Source organism: Hipposideros armiger, unplaced genomic scaffold (assembly GCF_001890085.2).
Source record: "Hipposideros armiger isolate ML-2016 unplaced genomic scaffold, ASM189008v1 scaffold_213, whole genome shotgun sequence".
Lineage (NCBI taxonomy): Eukaryota > Metazoa > Chordata > Mammalia > Chiroptera > Hipposideridae > Hipposideros > Hipposideros armiger.
The window spans coordinates 2836977-2854806 of record NW_017731563.1 but is presented as its reverse complement, the minus strand read 5'-3'; the positions used below and the strand labels follow the sequence as shown (position 1 = coordinate 2854806).

Sequence of the window (17830 nt, the reverse complement as noted above, 5' to 3'; positions counted from 1 at the left end):
CCTGCGGCTGGACTCCTCTCTAGGGCTAGAGCAAGGGACTAGTGACTGTAATTTCAGGAGTGTGTGAGTGTGTGGTATGGACTCGGGGGTGGGGTGGGGTGCGCAGAGGTGCTCAGGGGAAAGGAGTACTGACCTAGCATCACCCAGAGGAATTCAGGATGTGCAGGCTGGAGGAGACACCTTTTGGCTGCGGTATTGAAAACTGTTACCAAATACTTGAGAATTTGGCTCCCAGAGGGGCCGCAGGTGTGCTGTTGCACAGGTATAATCCAGTCTGCCTTGTCTTTTCTTCTCCATGGCACACCTAGATGCCTCCCGTGTTATTAAAACCTTCCTTCTTCTTTGGTGAAGCTGTTAGCCCTGCCCACTGTCCATGGCCAACTGGCTGCCTGTCTGGGGTGAGGATCCTGGGGTACTTATATAAATACTGCACACGCACCTGCCTCTGCTTCTGCTTCTGCTTCTGCTTAGAAGGGCCAGTGGGCCATCCCAAAGTGTCACCCTCCTTCCTAGCAGTGGTGCTAGTAACTGGCTTCAGGGAAATCAGCCCCTGAGCCAGGGGACGGGGGACGCAGTAGAGTGAAACCGGAACACTTTTCTCCCAGTTCTGTTTTGTCCTGCGCCCCGCATTACTCTTTTTTTTTTTAAGCTGAGCCATCCTGCCACCTGTTGGCAGCTCAGTGGCTGCTCAGCTCGGGCCGGGAATTGAACCGCTGTTGCTCAGAGCTTAAACTCTTGAGCGAGCTCTTAACCAACTAAGCCACTCGGCCAGCCCCCCGCATTACTCTTTATCCTGCGTAATTTTCTTCATAGTTCCCACCCCTTCCTAAGATGTTACATACATGTTTATTTATTATCTGTCTTTCCTCACCACAATGTAAGCCCACAAGAGCAGAGACGCTGTTCTCAGCAGTGTCCCTCACCTAGAACAAGCCTGCACATGGCAGGCGCTCAGTGGAGATTTGTGCATAACCAAGGCCTGGTGAAGCACAGGGGTTTAGAGTTAGAAGGGACTTTAGAAGTCATCAGTTTAACACTCCACCTGCTGCACAATGGCCTGGTGATCAGCTGGGTATTGTCTCTGCTTGCACATGTCAAGTGAGGGCGGGGGGGCGGGCGAAGAAGGGGGGGGACACGGGGACGACAACTCAGTTTGTTACAGAAAAGCCCTCCTTGTTTTGGAAGAGCTCTTTTGGAAACGTCTTGTCATGTGAGCTGAAATCTACCTGCCCATCAGTTTGCTCTCATCAGTCCAGTTCTGTATTCAAGACCTCCTGCCCAGGACACCAGGGCCCTACAAGTTTGAGATGCACACCGCAGCCTCTTCAGTCACCTCCACTTCAGGTTACTTCCCGAATTCCTCAACCAGTTCTCATATGAAATGGCTTCTAAGGACCTTGCCACCCTGGTCATCCTCCTTAGGGATTGTTCCAATTTGTCAAAGGTCCTGTAAGATGTGGTGCAGGATTGCACAAGATGCTCTGACTGGGCAGAGTACAGAGTACACTGAAAGAGCTCGTTTTAGATAAGAGATCCTCAACCCTGGCAGTGCATTAGAATCATCAAAGGGCTTTAAAAAATAGGTTTCCAAAGCTCCCCAGTTTATTCTAATGGGCAACCAGGTGTGAGAAGCTGGTAGGGACTTCCTAAGTGTAGAGAGGCCCAAGCTCACATTTGGAGCAGTCATAGCCCGCCTCTGGCATGTGCTGTGGAGCCTGTGGCCCTCCTTGGGGGTCACCGGACTGTGGCTGTGGCAGGGATGTGCTGCCCAACAGAAGCCGATGGTGTCTTGTGTGCTCCTAACTTTCTGCATGCCATTCCCTCCTGTTGTAGGCTCTGACAGTGAGGGTCTTTCTGGCTAGGAGACTTGACATCCAATCTACTTGGGAGAGAACAAGATGCTCCCTTCTCAATTCTCCACGCAGAGTCCCTTGCTGCCTCTGGCCTTTCCTTCCCCATGTGCTGTGCAGCTCTGAGTCACTTACCGCTTCCACCAGACTGCTGGCACTGCCGTGGAACTGCCGACCCCAGGCCCCGGCCTGGCTGGGCACAGTGAGGGACACAGGCCGGGCTCTCCGGGTGGCACTGCTGCCCCCCCCACAGGGTGTGGGATCCCCAGACCAGGAGCTGCAGTGGATGGATGGGAAGCTGCTGTTGAGTTTCTCGCTGGACTCGGTTCCTTCCAGCCGCAGGGTGGGGATGGGCTTCGGGGGCCAGCCTCGGCTGCCGGGCGTGGCAGAGGGGGTGGCACATAGCCTGGGGAATGTTGTGGGGGAATGGCTTCTCTGGAGGAGGGGGCTCAGGCCTGCCACTGCCAATGCCTGTGGACACACAAGGAGCATGAGTTACTGCAAGTGGTCAGGTCCCAGAGGGGCTGGCCTCTACCTTCCTAGCAGCTGCTGTTCCAGCTAGTTCTACCTGCCTGGAGCTCATACCACCATCATTTTCACCCGTCTGAATCCTACCTCATCAATACCCAATGCAAGTTTCGGCCATCCTAAGACATATTTTGTGATCATACTTGTCTGAAGCGATCTCTTTCTCCTGTCACTTCAGAAAGCGTGATCGAGTGGAATCACAACCATTTGCTTAGCACTGGCCTTCTCACCTATGAGGTATGAGTTCTCTCGCTTGGGTTTTCTCATCAGTAGACTAGAGGGGATGATGCCTGTGTCATCTGTAAAACCAGAACACGAGTGCCCGCTGAGGTCCAAGTGAAATGAGGTCTATGAAGAAGTAAACTGTGCTCCACAAAGAGCGAGAGAAAAGCAGCACTTACAGTTTTAATTTTTACAATTAACTGGGCAATTAATAATGCCTTACCAATCTTCAGCTCACCTTGTTTTGTTCAAAGCTTACACTGTATTGTGATTAAACTATTCATACAGTTGTGTCCCCTGCCTCCCTGTGCTTGAGTGCCCTGAGGGTGGGTCACAGTCCCCATATGAGCTGCCACAAAGCCTACTCTGATGTCATGCATCCACGGGACAGTGCCATGGTGTGGTGGGAATGCCCAGCCTGAGGGGCAGAGAGAAGGGTAACTGCTGCATGGGTGGGAGGGTAGCAGAAAGGCATGAAGGGAGAATGTAAATAAAGAGGAATCTTTCCTTCCAGAATGATAAGAACAGATGAGTGAAATCAACTTCTAGAAATTTTTAAAAATAGCACACACAGTGTCCCCCCAGCGTGCAGCCTCCCCTGGCCACTGCTTTTGATGGTGCCCAGCTTAGGGTCCTGGAGATCATATAAATGTAGGCAATGCCACACAGCCTAAGTAAAATGGTACATTTCTTTAAGCTGAAAACACATCAACTTAGCCAAGTCACGCTGGCCATCTTATGTTGATTATAAACTTTAATCGGCAGTTGAATGCCTTTGAATAAAAAAAAGTCATTGAAAGCATAGGCCCATGGTAAGGGAGTATAACATTAAAGAGGTAAAAAGTGAGGGCTGGCCGAGTGGCTCAGTTGGTTAAGAGATCACTCAAGAGTTTGAGCTCTGAGCAACAGCGGTTCGAGTCCAGGCCCGAGCTGAGCAGCCACTGAGCTGCCAACAGGTAGCAGGATGGCTCAGCTAAAAAAAAAAAAAAAAGTAAAAAGTTTGGGAAACTCTAGGTTAGACCCTAGTTTCCCTGAAGACTGGCCTTATATCATCCTTTGATGTTTCATTAGCTCTGAGATACTAAGAGCACGTTTGATGTTGGTGTCTTGGATTTCACCATCTGAGAGTCAGCTGTGCCAAGAGAAATGCCAAGTGTCGAATCTCTCTGGACCGATTTCCTTGGGTGTCACGCCCTACTCCTGACCATGTGGTTGGGAGGTTCTTTGATCATTTCTGTATTTCAATGGATGGATTTTTGTGCAGCTAAATTTATGTGTGTTTTGCAACTCTAGGTACAACCACATCAGCCTGAGTGCCTTGTAGTGTAAGCCAGTGTCTGGGGAGGGGACATCTGTGCCACTGTGAGAAGAAACCCCGGGTGGACTCCTGGAGCTGCTGATCTTTTGGAACCGTGCAAGGCGCTCCTGCTCACCAGTGTTTCCTATGTCTCTACCTTGGGAAATGGCGCTCCTTGTTAAGGCACTCGCCTGCTTAGGAAAAACCCCCTCACTTGGGGGCTGTTAGGGCCAGGGGTGGCCGCAGCAGTGCTCTGAGACAGGAGACTGGTATCTATTCTGTCTCGCTTACTAGGGGGTGTGGCCACTGGCTTCTCCAAAGTGCAGGCTACCTGATGATGAACTAGGTGCAAGGGCAGGACTGTCTTCTGAGAGATGTCTCCCCCTTGATTCTTCTGTCGCTTCAGACATTCCAGGTGCAAGGAGGCTCTTCGACCTGCAAAGCCAAAGAACTGGGGTCACAGCAGGAAGAGGACAGGTATGTGATGGCTCATACCCAGGGGGAGAAAAGGGGCAGTATTAGTAGCCCAGATACACCCCTTCTTTACCCTTCATCTTTCTCTAACACACACCATGTAGCATATGTCCCAGTCCTATCCCAACCAGCCCCACCCTTGGAATTCCCTCTCGTTGCTTTGGAAATTTGCCCAGGCCACTGTGCGGGGGTTGTCTGAGCCAGGCTACCACAGTTTCTGTCACCCTTGAGTGCCTGACCCGTCATCCCGGGGTGCCCACTGGCCAGCCACATCTGAGGCTGAGGTGTGAGGGTTTACCTAGGGAGGCAGAGCGGAGGAAACCCCTCTTTGGAGATTGCCGGATGTCCCTCTTGTCCTCCTCAGGGGGTGTCAATTGTCGGTTTTCATCATCCTGATAGGGGAGTCTGGAACAGAGAACTCTTGGGGCTTGTTTCCAGAGGCCAAGAAGTACACCCACAGGGACAGCTGCCATCCCAGAAGGCAGTCTGCTTTTCTCCTCAGTGAAGGGAATCCCTTTTGTGTGTTCATGAAGGTTTGGGGAGGGCAGCAGGAACTGGCCACCCCAGGAAATGCAGCCCTGCTTTCTGGCTGTACAGCTTTCCAGCTCCTCACACACAGCCCGCAATCTCTGATCGGAGGCAGTGGAGGCACTCTTGGGTCAAAATCGTTAAGTTGGAAAAAGAGTCTAGGCCTGCAAGGCTCTTTTCCAGAATGGCCTTGGCCCCTCTGTTACATGTGCCACGTACCATGACCACTTTACCCAACTTACCCCCACCCCCTGTTTCTCCCTGGCCAGCCCACCCCTTCATTATCAAGAGCACAGAGCAGTTGCCCCGAATGCCATACGATCACACAGTCAGTGAACAGCAGAGCTGCCATGGCCCTCAGGGACACTGAGTCGTGACTTCTAAGCCTTTCTGATGGGGACTCACCATGAGAACTGTATTTTACACAGTCCCAGTGTGCACAGACACAGCCCACTGAACTAGACATCCTGAACCACACTTAACCTTTACTGCACGTGCTGCACTCTGATAGTTTCTATCCTACTTTAGTCTGTTCTACTTCCTTAAAAATTGTCCACTAAGGTGACTTCACTCCCCCTGCCCAGGGGCACAGCTGTGCCTCCCAGGTTGCATTCTAATCCCGTCCTTTTACAGATGAGGCTGACTTTCTTCCTTGGAGGTGCCACATACTTGGAGGGCAGAGATGGTGCTCGTTTCTGCTCCCAGCATACTGACTTCCGGCATTTGTAGATGTTCGGGAAAGTTTCTGAATGAACACCTCCAAGCCTTTCATTTTCATCTTGGTAAGCCCTCTCTGTTATATTTTCTTCTTATCCAAATCATACCCATTCTTGAGGACCCAGCTCCTGTTTGACCTTGTGCCTGGAACCTGTGATGGTCACCTTGACCTTGACCTTCTCTGACTGCCTGCACCCTTCACTGTTGTACCACTCTGTGAGCAATTAGTTAGACAATCTCTATGTTATCTTCCTCTTCTTAGCTTTCTAACTAGTTTGCAAAATCTCCTTGAGTGCCGAGGCTGGTTTATTCATGATCTAGCAGAGTGGCTGGATGCACCAAGCACTCAATAAGAGCCCAGACAGATTGAAGCATGTGCTTTTCCTGAACTCGAGGATATGTGGCCATGTACTAATTTGCATTCTAAAAATCAAAAGCCTAAAGGGCTGGCTCTTCCTTATTATAAAGTGCTTTCAGGAAAGCTTCTAAAACAGTGCATCTTAAACTTTTTGAATGCAACCCACAGTCATAAATACATTTTATGAGACTCAGTACACACATATATTGGCAATTAAATAAATGTTTCACAAAATGATACTTAGCTTTATGACATTGGATATGCTATTTTATATTGTCTCATTCTATCCTAGTTGATGCTATTCTGTGTTGTGCTATTATACTTTCTTTTAAAAGTACTGATCATAACTAGGTGAATGTCACAACCCTCTAAAGGGTTTAGATTTGCAGTTAAAAAAATCGTTCTAAAAGATTCCAGGGCTGACAAAAATCGCAGCCACTGTTTGCTAACAGCGCCCTCTGCTGGGTAGCTTTATTATAAGTAGTTTCATGAACATTTGCTTAATTGTCAATATACGTATGTGTGTAACTAAGTCTCACTATAAAATATATTTATTGGTTGGTTGCAGTGAAAACAATGTTGAGAAGTTTTCCTGTGTTGTGAGCACTGTATTGTGAGGAAGGACCAAACTCTCCAGGGACTGTCTGTGTGGGTCAGGGGGCTTCCATCCCCCTAATGAGGTGACAGATGTTTTGCAAGTGCTTTTCTGATATGTGATCTCTTCCCCTTTCCAGACCATTCCCAGAGGAGGGATGCCAGGACCTGCCCTTCACCCAGACCCTTCCCTGCACAAGGGCTAGATGGGGTGCAAAGCAGCAGAGCTCACATCTCTGTGGGGAGCAGGCTGGGCTCGCTGCAGTACTCGCTATCTTCACTCATCTTCACGTCATAGGTCTCGCCCTGAGAGACCTCCTCTTGACACACCATGGCTATCTGGCTCTCCCGGGAGTGGCACCTGAAGTGTCCAAGAAAGAGGAAAAACATCAGAAATCGCCAGTCCTCCTGCGCTTCCCTCAGCAAGCACAGCATTGTACACATGTGCACATGCAGTCATGCACACAGCCGACGTGGCCTCTTCCTCCTACAATTGCTGAGGATGTCACAGAGCCATAGAAGCATTAGGATTGGAATTAGGATTCTATATGGGAAAGGGACCTCTGGGTTGGGACCCAGGGAGACCTGAGTCTCCCTCTGGCATAGTGACTTAGCCCATCCCATGTCTGAGGTTTCCTGTCAGTAAAACTGGAATAACATATGCCCTGCCTGACTCAGAGGCTTGTGAGTAACAAATGGAGCAACATAAGAGATGGTGCTTTGAAAGGTGGAAAGGGTCAGCTTTTAAAGAAGGGTCCTGAGCTGCACTAGATAAGCCAGGGTAGGCCAGTGAGAGGGCTGTCCCTTCCCTACTATAGATAGCTGGCCCTTTAGGCATTTATTGGACAGAGCTGGGAAGGTCCTGGTGTCCTATTTCGACCTGCCTTTGAGTTTGATACTGGGTCTCTGGAGTGAAGGCATAGACAAGAAGCCTCACATAGAGGGGTTTGCTCTTCTGAGAAGAGGGGAGTGAGCCTGAGTCCCTCCCACATCAGGATGTGTCTTTCCCTCTGGGACAGAGTCCTCTGCTCATTTGGTCATGTCTTCTTTAGCTCTGGCTTCGATGTTTTCCCTTTTTCTGTCTGTACCTAGCTCGGTACCTCCTCCCATCATTCTTCCTGTAGATACTGAAGGCTAGGGCCCACTTTATCTTCAGACCTATGAGGGCATCAGGGAAATATCCCAGTTTGTCCTCTCAGAACTGAGTGCTGGATCAGTGCCGCCATTTTGACCTTGGGCCTGAGAGGCACTCAGGAAGAGTAAGGGCAGTTCTCTGGGGGAGGCCCTAGCAGATGGCTGCCCACCCCGCAGTCTGAAGGACAGGTGAGATGTTGAAGGCTCTTGATGGGTTGGGAAGAGACGGATGTGGGAGGAGCTTTGGTGAGGCACAATGGGATGAGCTGGATACAGAGAATGGTGGCAGGCAGGCAATGCCACTTCCTGGGGGCCACTATGTGCAAGGCATGCTGGCCTGTCTCAGCAAAAGCCAGGCCAGCACTGGAGCCACGTCACTAAGCCTTGAGCTGTGACATGAAGGGCAAGGTCTCAAAGCTGGAACTTTGGTTAAGTCGTCCCTGTTCACCAAGTTGGGCTTACTGCCCTGAGTGTTGTTTTTACCCTGCGGTGGGAAGTGGGGGAGCTGACATTTAGAGAGCGCATACTACATGCCAGGCATTGTGCTAGGTGCTTTGTGTGTATCCTATTTCATTGACAGATGTATCTATGGGGGAGGAAGAAATCCCCAATGTCTCTCCCAGCCTTCTCTCTAAAATGGTTTTTATCTCCCTTTATTTAATATAGAACAAAGTTTAATATGAAAATTCCCTTTGAGGGAGGTGTTACACTGAGAAGCTAATGATGAACACAATGAGCCTTCCTTAAGAAGAGGTTGGATAAGGGGAGCAGGGAGAAAATGGTACTAGGACTGAGTCCCTGAAGGCTACAGAAAGGGAGGAGGGTTGCTGGAAAGGGAGGGGGCCACCAAGACAGGTGTGGGCTGGCCCCGTAAATTCTGACATTTTCTTGTGCGAAGCGGAACTTTCCAAGAATATGAAATGCAGTGCTGAGCACATTGCCCAGCACATAGAATGCATCGATGTTCATCTCGGGTCGCAGGACTCAACCAGCGCTGCTTTTGGGTGGTTTACCCAGCCGGTCTCCGCATAGTCAGGTGGATGGGTGGCCAATTTGACTGGTCTGCCATCAGACACTGTTAAACGTCCAGGCTGTGTGGACTTATATGTGGCCACTTGAAAATGGGTATTATGAAGTGAAGTGCAAACCAGTGGGCAGCAACGCTGGTTCCTTGAATAAAAGCAGCTTCAGGACACTTGTCCAGGGATTTGGAAAGACACTTGTACTTCTCGATAATTTTCTGAGCTCAAGGGCTAGGAAAGGAGACGTACTGGAGAACCTGGCATGCTGGGAGTTTGCTGTCCCGCTGGGGGTGGCTGACTTGCTCTGGAAGAGCCGCTCAACTAAGGGTGAGATGGCAAGATGCAGAGGCGAGTCCCCTCCCACTCAGCGTGGGAGCAGAGATACTGATATGAACAGGCAGAACCTGCAGGCCCAGGCTGCGCTTCCCGGGGCCCAGAGCATAAATGCAGGTACCTATGTCCCAGCACAACAGAACAATGAATCCTGGAGCCCCAGGGAGCAGAGCACAGGGAGGGAAGAGCCAGGCAGGAAGTGGGAGGTATAGTCAGGACTACCAGCAATGATCCTACATTGGGGCAGAACTACAGCCAGGGGCCTCCTGCCCTCCAAATGCCCCTCGCTGGAGGGATGAAAAGGGTACAAAGAGGAGGCAGTAGCTTCATTCCCCTCCCAATTGGGCCAAAGGCCAGGTTTGGGCAGGGACTTGGGAAAGGCCAGGGGAACGGTGTCTCTTGTGTAGCCAGGATGCAAACATCTTGGGGATCAGGGGCCAGGTTCTCTCTGCTCAGGTAGGGTGAGAGAGCAGAGGGGGCTCTGTCCAGAGGTGTGCTCCTCAGAACACTTGCTGCCCAGTGCGGCCATGGTGCCTTCCCTGAGCACGGCTGCCACCAGTAATCGAAGGCAGGACATGGGAGGCAGCGTTGGCCTAGCTCTGTTACTGGTCCTGGGGCAGCAGCTCCACCCTAGCTGATGGGGTGAGTGGCAGGCCTGGGGGCCAAACTCTTCTTCCCTGACCCCCTCTGGGCTGGAGTGTGTACGGGCCCTGGATGCCCGCCCTTCTGCTTACCTCTTGGAGCTGAGCTTCCACGCTGCCTCCTGCACCCGGATGGCAGGAGACAAGGGGGGGCCGTGGCCCTCCACGGTGCTGACTGCGCTGGGATAGCCGGTGGGGCAGGGGAAGCGGCCCAGGGCAGTGTTGTTGGCATTGTTGATGTTGGCGTTGGAGCCAGTGGATGAGTAGCTGCTGGGGGTGAAGGTGGAGTCCACCAGTTTCTCGTGGGATGGCGACTCGGTGTCGCCTTGGCTGTTGCCCGCTTTGTTGATGTGCAGTGGGCGCTGGGTGGTGAAGGTCTGGGGGAAGGCGCTCCGGCCGTCGCTTTGGTAGTAGCTGACATGGTTGCCGAACAGGCCACCAGCCCTCTGCAGGCAAGAAGGGAGGGGTGGGTGGAGGAGAAAGTCCCCCCAGCTACCTCTCCACCTCAGCCAAGGCGCAGGAAGCTGTGTGCCCTCCAGAGAGCACAGCCACACCGGGCAGCATGTGGCAGGTGGGGGGCTCTTCACCCACGTGGCCGGGACCTGGACAATGCTTCTGAAAGGGTGGGGGGAACGGTGAGGGACAGGATGTCCTGTGGGGACCAGTCAGGCTGGGGGGCTGCTGTTCTGGAAGTTTCTAATGCTAGGATTGAGTTTCAAGGTCAAGTCTGGAATAGCAATACTTAACTGAAGTCAGCTTTTTGGTTTTGCAGCTGTGAGGCACTGTGAAGTCTGAGGGGTGGGGAAAGGGGCCAGAAGATTCTAATGAGATTTAAAAAAATGGAAATCCAACTGGCTCACTGGGCTAAAAACTGTTGGCCAATTCTGAAAATAAGGATGATGAATTTACTACATCAATTATATTATGGCCTCTTTCCCCCTAGCAGGGTCTTAGAGATTTCCAGTCTGGAACCTGTGTTTTTTTCCAGCATTCTTTCCTTGTCCTGGGCAAGTGGGCAGGGCTGGTCTGTCTGTGGGGTCTTGCTGGGGTAGTGTTAATGGTGCTGTGTCCCCGAGGCCATCTGTTAATGAACATTTCACAGTGATGAGAATGAGGATGGTGATGACAGGGCAGCCACAGGCAGGACAGGTTCATCTCACCTCCCTGTGTTTCTACAACCTAGGAACCCTGGCATGGGGCTGGGAGGGACAGGTGGGAGCCGGGCCTTGGCACAATTATGGTTGGTAGCTTCTCCCTTGCTATAGAAGGATTTTTAGCTAAATACCTTCGGGGTTAGGCAGGCACCACAGATGAGTGAAGGGAGCTGGATGTATAAGGGTCCCAGCATTCCAGTTGTGTTCAGTTTTCACTACTAAAACTGTGGTCAGCCTCCGTATCCAGGAAAGGAGAGGGAAAGCAGGAGGGGACTTTTGTGACTTGGAGAACATGTGTTCTATCTCAAGAGGACAATTGCCACTTGGTTCCAGCACTCTGTTGCCATGTGGGAACACAAGCTCAATATTGCCAGAACTTCTGATTTTTTTCAGGAGGTCAGAGTAGTCTAGATTTTTATTTGGATGTGCCAGATTTTCAAATGTTGGTAAACAAAATAGACCTGCAGATTAAATGTGGTTTAAGGGCCACCACTTTGCAGCTTCTAATGTAAAAGTTTCTCCTTGGAGACAGCTCCCTTAGGAAAATGGCTCCTTCCTCCTCTGAGAGTCAGTGACGCTCTCTGAGCTGCCACATCCTGGGAGCCCAGGCTTGAGATGGAGTCGGGCTTGGAAAAGTTGGAGGGTTAGGAAATGGTTGAGCAGGAAGAGCTTGGAATCTGCCATAGAGCTCTGTGAATTTTCTCCTTGGGTTTTCATGGCAGAATACCCACCCACCCTCCTGCTTCAAACCGAACTTTATGAAGGTAAGAATGCTCCCGTGGTGTCCACCTACCCTGAAGATGTCGTCTTCAGAAGCCGCAGACACAGCCTCCTTCATGGCTTTGTCCAACTCCTCCTCAGCTGTCAGATCTCCAGAGATGGCGCGTCGGATCTCGGGCCCGATGTCGTGCAGCGTGCGCAAGCCAGCCTGGAACCCAGAGGAACTCGTGAGGGCCCCCCCCCACCGCCCACCAGGGGCCCTCCGAAGTTGTTATCTGTGTGTACTAACCAGGGTGTGCTTCTTCGGGGCCCCTTTTGTCTGCCCCTGAGTGGAAGAATCCATCCGCCCACCCAAGCAAGATGAAGGCACGGTAGGAGGCGCTGCCAGGGGACTTCAGCGGAGCTCCAGAGAGCTCTGGGAGACCGGGGCGGGGTGGGGGTGGGGGGTGGGGGTCTGTGGAGCAGGCAGGACCATGGACTGCAGTGCGGCAGTGTGTGTATGTGAAGCACGCAGGAGGGAAGGGAGGACATCCTCCCTTCCCTCACCCGTCTCCAAAGGGACCTCCCGCCCACTGGTGAGTGACTCGGACCCTGGCTAGACGTCAGAGGAAGGCGACCAGGCCCTTCCTTGGGGTGTGGCCCCCTCGTCCCTCACCTGCAGGGACAAGGCGTTCCTCTGGGAGGGCTTGCCCACGAGCCCCTGCTCTTTGCGCTTCTTGAATTTCCGGAAGTACTCTTGGATCAGGAAAGTAGCATAAAACTTGCCAACCGTGACCTCATCATCTGAGACATTTGAAGAGAGGACAGGGAATTGGAGGTAAACAAGGGGAATTCAGCTGGGCTTCATTAATTTTTTTTCAGCATCCAAACTTTTAAAAATTTTAAAACTTAATTTTTTTTAAGAGACAGTACATTGTCATGATTCAAAAAGACAAAAATATATACCAAGTTATATAGTGAAAAGTCTCTCTCCTACTGCTCTGATCTGCTAGGTTACCACCTCCTAGTTGATGACCTTTTTTAAAAATTAGTTTCTTGAGTATTTCTCCAGAGGTTTTTTATGCAAACACTTTCTGCAAATAAGCAAGTACAATATATTCTTATTCCACTTTTAAATAAATTATTTCCCACCTTGCTTTTTTTACTTAACTGTCATTGCTAACAAATTCTTACTTGATTTCAAAGCTTCAGGTGCCCAGCATAAATCAACCAGTCAGTCCCCTAAGTACGAAATAGTTCTGCTTAAATGTTAGCGCGAGGAGTTGATGGAAGGAGCACGTTCCTCCTGCCTAAGTTTGGGTTCTTCTTTTAACCAGACAGATTGGGTTTTCTTCCATGTGGCTTGGCTGGGTCCTTGTTGGGCTAGGCCCCCAAGTTACCCATGACATAATCAGCCCCTGTCTTGGGGATGAACCACGTGGGTAATGAAGCCAGTAAGTCTCCAAGGGGAAGGTTTTGTGCCCTATAAGGAGTGCCTTTGCACCATCTTTGAGCTCTCTGTGAAGGAGCAACAGGCCTGGAAGACAGCTGGGTGGGTCAGAGCTGAGACTGTGCGATGGTTCTCCTTCTTCTAGTTGTCCCTTAAGAATGGTGTTCCACCTGGCAAGGGCTATGTGGGAGGAAAGACCCCTAAGCACCCTATCTAGGGGGGTCAGGGAGGAACTGCTGCAGGGGAAGAGCTCAGAGTTCTGGTGTCTCTCAAACCTGAGTTTGAATCCTGAATCTGCTAGGTAGTCACCATACAGCCTTCGGTCAGCTACTTAGCTTCTAAGAATTTCAATTCCTTGAGCAAACTTCCTAGAAACATTATAAGTAGTAAGTAAAATATTGTATGCAGAACCCCAGGTGGTGCTTAGTCTGTCTAGGTGACTTCACTTAGTTCCAGTCCTGCCTTCCCTTCAGGAAGTAGTTCTCAACAGGGGTGGCATTACCCTTTAAGGAGTGTTTTGGGACTGTATGGGACATTTTTTAGTTGTCACCATGATTTGGGAGTGCTACTGGTACTAAGTGGTTCTAGAGGTTTCCCTTAGAGCCCAGGCATGTTTTGCACAACAAATAATAGCTTCACACTCTGCATGTCTTTTAAGTGTTATGCTAGATGTCCACGTGGGGGATAACCTGCTTATAATTATCTGAGCTAAGAACCTAACTTTGTTTTACACATGAGCACAAAACATTTTTTGTATGGTTTTAATATATCCAGAATTTTTTAGGAATATAACTGCTGTGTAAATTGATAGAAGACTTTATTTTGTTTCAACTTGACCAAGAGGGGTTTACATTTTGGAAAATTGTGTCCATGACGGCAGTGCTCCTTGTAGTATCTAAGTCACCCACTGTCTCTGACTGCCTGTCCTGGCCTGCATTTATTCTATGTACGTGCATGTATGTAGATGTATGTATATATATGTGTGTGTGTGTAGTTATCTAAATATAGTTAGCCCTTACTTCAAAATGACAAATACAAAATGTTGACAATATGCAATATGGTCTTACTTAAACATACTTATTCATCATAAGTGGGTGCATGCAAGCATTTCTTCAGTTAATTCTAACTTCTGGCATAGTTGTACCTGAACATGTATATATTGAAAAACATTTGACTTTAATATTTTTTTAGAATTAAAGCATTATATTAATATTTTGGAAATTATATATGTAAAAAGGTTATATTAGCTATGATTTTCATTCAGGGTAGTAATAGGAGCATTATGAAGTATTTGTTATAAAAGCAGGCTTTAGGTTTCATATGGTGGAGAAACACTGCCTTAGGAAGAACAAAAAGAATTTCTACCAAGAGGGGATCTCAGGGCCCCTTTATTCCTAGAGCAATCAGACCAGTTGTGTATGGGGAAACCTATGCTTTGCAGAGTTTCCTTGGAAGTTATGCCAAACCTCTAAACCTCAAAAGAGGCCTTGCCTGGCCTCATCTGTGAAATGCAGAACAGGGCCAGGTTTCCAATCTGAGTGTGTGAAGGGCATGGCACCCTTGTTCCTTCTAATCAGTAGGGCCTCTCAGCCCACAGACAGGGTCTGGGGAAAGCAGGCCTCCTGTAAGCCTAGCGGACTCAAGAGCCGGCAGGTGCTGAGCATGTGAACATCGGAAGCACTTACCACCCGCGGGGGGGACCACCTGGTCCAGCAGCTTCATGCTGGTCCTCTTCCAGATCTTCTTGATTATGGCCCGCAACTCCTCATTGGCTTGTTCCAGGTTCCCTAGGGGGAGAGATACAAGGCTGCAATAGTCATCAGCACCTTGGGTGACCCCATGGCTGTGCCTTCTGCATAAAGTGCCCACAAATAGCCCTGATCCATCGTTTCCTTTTCTTTTTCCCCAGTCTTCCCACTGTCCACCTCCATCCTCTTTCTCTTTATATCATGTTTCGTTGCTCTTCCTTCTCCCTTCCCTCCTGTGCTCTGTCCACTATTCCCTTCCTTTCTTCCCTGTGTGCTGGTCAGGCCAGCCTGTGGTGTCCCTTCACCCTACACACTGCTTTTCCTTGTGGGTGGCACTTAGAGCTGACAAGACTGCTGTTACCAGTCTGAGCTCAACAGCCACCCTCCAGGAGAGCACATGGCTCTCCATGAATGGCCTTTCTCATGGCCTGTGGGCCATCAGGGAAAGATGGTGATTGAGTAGAAGAGCAGTCTCCCTTGTAAACCCACGCAGAGTGTCACACACAGGGGGCTGGTATCAAAGCCTTATGCTGAGTCTCCTGTGGAGAGGAGGTGGCACAGCCTCAGTGTGGAAGCAGGAAGCAGAAGACACTACTTTCTCTACTGGTGAAACAGGCTCAATTAGATGCCTATCCCATGCAGCCTCTGGGATACTGGCCTTGTAGCTCTGAGAAAGGAAAGCTGAGACTCGCAGCTGTAAGAGAGGATGTGCTAGGCAGGATTCTAAGATGCACCCATACTGACATCCCAGCACCACAATATATACACACGCTGTCTAATCCCTGGGACTGTGAATAGGGTGGATTTTACCCCGTTAGGTTATATTATATAGTACATGTGGCCTTAATGTAGGGAGACTGTCTAGGTGCACCTGACTTCATCACATGAGCTCTTAAAAGTGAAGCATTCGCAGGTACAAACTCCTGATTATAAAATAAATCAGTCATGAGTACATAATGTACAGCATGGAAACTATAGTTAATAACATTGTGTTGCATCTTTGAAAGTTGCTAAGAGTGTAGAGATCTGAAAAGTTCTTAACCACAAGAAAAAAAATTCTAACTATGTATGGTGACGGATGTTAATTAGACTTTCTGTGGTGATCATTTTACAAATATCAAATCATTATGTTGTACACCTGAAACTAATATAATGTTATATGTCAACTGTACCTCAATGAAAAACAAAACAAAACAAACAAAAAAGTAACGTGAGTAGGGAGCCAAAAGACAAAAGCAGAGGGTTTTCTCTGGCCAGGAGCAGGAGGTATGAGATGGTTGCGTGGGTGGGGGAGAAAGCACGCACCCACGTTGTGACCTGAACTGAGACAGGCAGCCTCTAGGGGCTGAGTGGTGCCTCTCTGAGAGCCAGTCCTATAGCTGCAAAAAATGAATCCTGCCAACAACCTGATGAACCGGAAGTGGATTCTTCCCCAGAGCCTCTGGAAGAGGACATGTCTTGATTAAGATCCTGATTTTGGCTTTGTAAGACCCTGAGCAGAGAACTCAGCCACTCCACGGCTGGACTCCTGACCTACAGAACAGTGAGCTAATAACTGGGTGTTGTTTTAAGCCCAAAATGTTGTGGTAATTGGTTTTCTTTTTTTTTTTTAGCTGAGCCATCCTGCCACCTGTTGGCAGCTCAGCGGCAGCTCAGCTCGGGCTGGACTCCAACTGCTGTTGCTCAGAGCTCAAACCTTTGAGCAAGCTCTTAACTAACTGAGCCATTCAGCTGGCCCTGGTAATTGGTTTTGCAGCAGTAGGAAACCTATACAGGCATACCTCAAAGACACTGAGGGTTCAGCTCCAGACCACCACAATAAAGTGAATATCACAATAAAGCAAGTCACATGATTGCTTTGGTTTCCTGGCGCATATAAAAGTTATGTTTACACTACACTGTAGTCTTTTATTAAATGTGCATGTGTAGAAAAACAATGTACATGCCTAAATTAAAAAATATTGTATTGCTAAAAATGCTAGCCATCATCTGAGCCTTCAGTGAGTTGAATCTTTTTGCCGGTGGAGGGTGTGCCTAGTTGTTGATGAAAACTCAATACCTGTGAAGCGCAACAGAGCAAAGCACAATAAAATGAGGTGTGCCCACACCACCGATCGTTTACTGCTGTCACACAGGGAGTCAGTGTGGTCCAGCCTCTGGTGCTAGGCTGCCCGAGCTGGAATTCCTCCCTCAGAAGGAAGCCCAACAGAAGCGAGCAGCGCTGGCAGTGGAGAGAGTGACAGACTCCCAAGTCCCCTGTGTAAATATTGCCTCTAAATAGTACTGAAGCCAGAGGACAAGCCTGGGCATTCTAGTTATGGAGAGGTCCTTCATGGTTATGTTCCCTTCCTGGTTAAGGCAGCTCGTGGTTTCTGACATATGCGATGAAAGACTCTGAATTAATATAATGCTTAAATACACTTATCTTCTGTAGTGGGTTGAGTAGTGTCACCTCTAAATTCATGTCCACATGGAACTTTATGACCTTAGTTGGAAAAAGGGTCTTTGGGGATATTAGTTAAGAGGAGCTCATACTCAGTTAGGGTGGGCCCTACCCCAATGTGACTGGTGTCCGTATTAGGTGAGGAGGAGACACGCAGGGAAGAAGGTCTCATGCAGATGGAGGCAGAGACCGAGTGACAGCTGTAAGCCTGGGACGCCAAGCACTGCCAGCAAGCACCAGAAGGGAGAGGCATGGAACAGATTCTCCCTCACACTGGTCAGAAGGGACCCCCGCTGACACCTTGATTTTGGACTTCTAGACTCCTGAACTGTGAGAGAGAAAAATTCTGTCGTTTTAAGCACCTAGTTTGTGATAACTTGTTACAGCAGACCTAGGCAACGAATATATCTTCCGGAAGAATCACATTTTCTTCAAGCCTCTGTTTACTCTAACAATGATCCATGTAACTGTGGACTGTCACTAACAGTTGTTTCACATCATCTAAGTATTTTAAAATATCCTCCTATATCCCAAAGGTTTGTTTGGCTTGGGACTGGTGCTCTGAAGTAGGTGTTGATTTCTCCACAATTCCTTCCATTCTCAAAAGTCTGAAGGGTAAGGACAGATGAAGACTTATC

The 17830-nt window shown here is 49.3% G+C and overlaps 1 protein-coding gene across 31 annotated transcripts in view; it reads right to left on the bottom strand.

Annotated features, from left to right (window-relative positions):
* CACNA1C (calcium voltage-gated channel subunit alpha1 C) overlaps positions 1-17830 on the bottom strand; it is a 776856-nt gene that overhangs the window by 7783 nt on the left and 751243 nt on the right. For all 31 annotated transcript variants that reach the window (XM_019654082.1, XM_019654049.1, XM_019654052.1 and 28 more), the window contains 8 exons: positions 14687-14788; positions 12228-12355; positions 11646-11780; positions 9792-10144; positions 6801-6929; positions 4670-4776; positions 4229-4332; positions 1986-2321 (listed from right to left, as the gene is read on the bottom strand). In XM_019654082.1, coding sequence (XP_019509627.1) covers positions 1986-2321; positions 4229-4332; positions 4670-4776; positions 6801-6929; positions 9792-10144; positions 11646-11780; positions 12228-12355; positions 14687-14788 — 1394 coding nt within the window. The remainder of the gene's footprint in view (positions 1-1985; positions 2322-4228; positions 4333-4669; positions 4777-6800; positions 6930-9791; positions 10145-11645; positions 11781-12227; positions 12356-14686; positions 14789-17830) is intronic.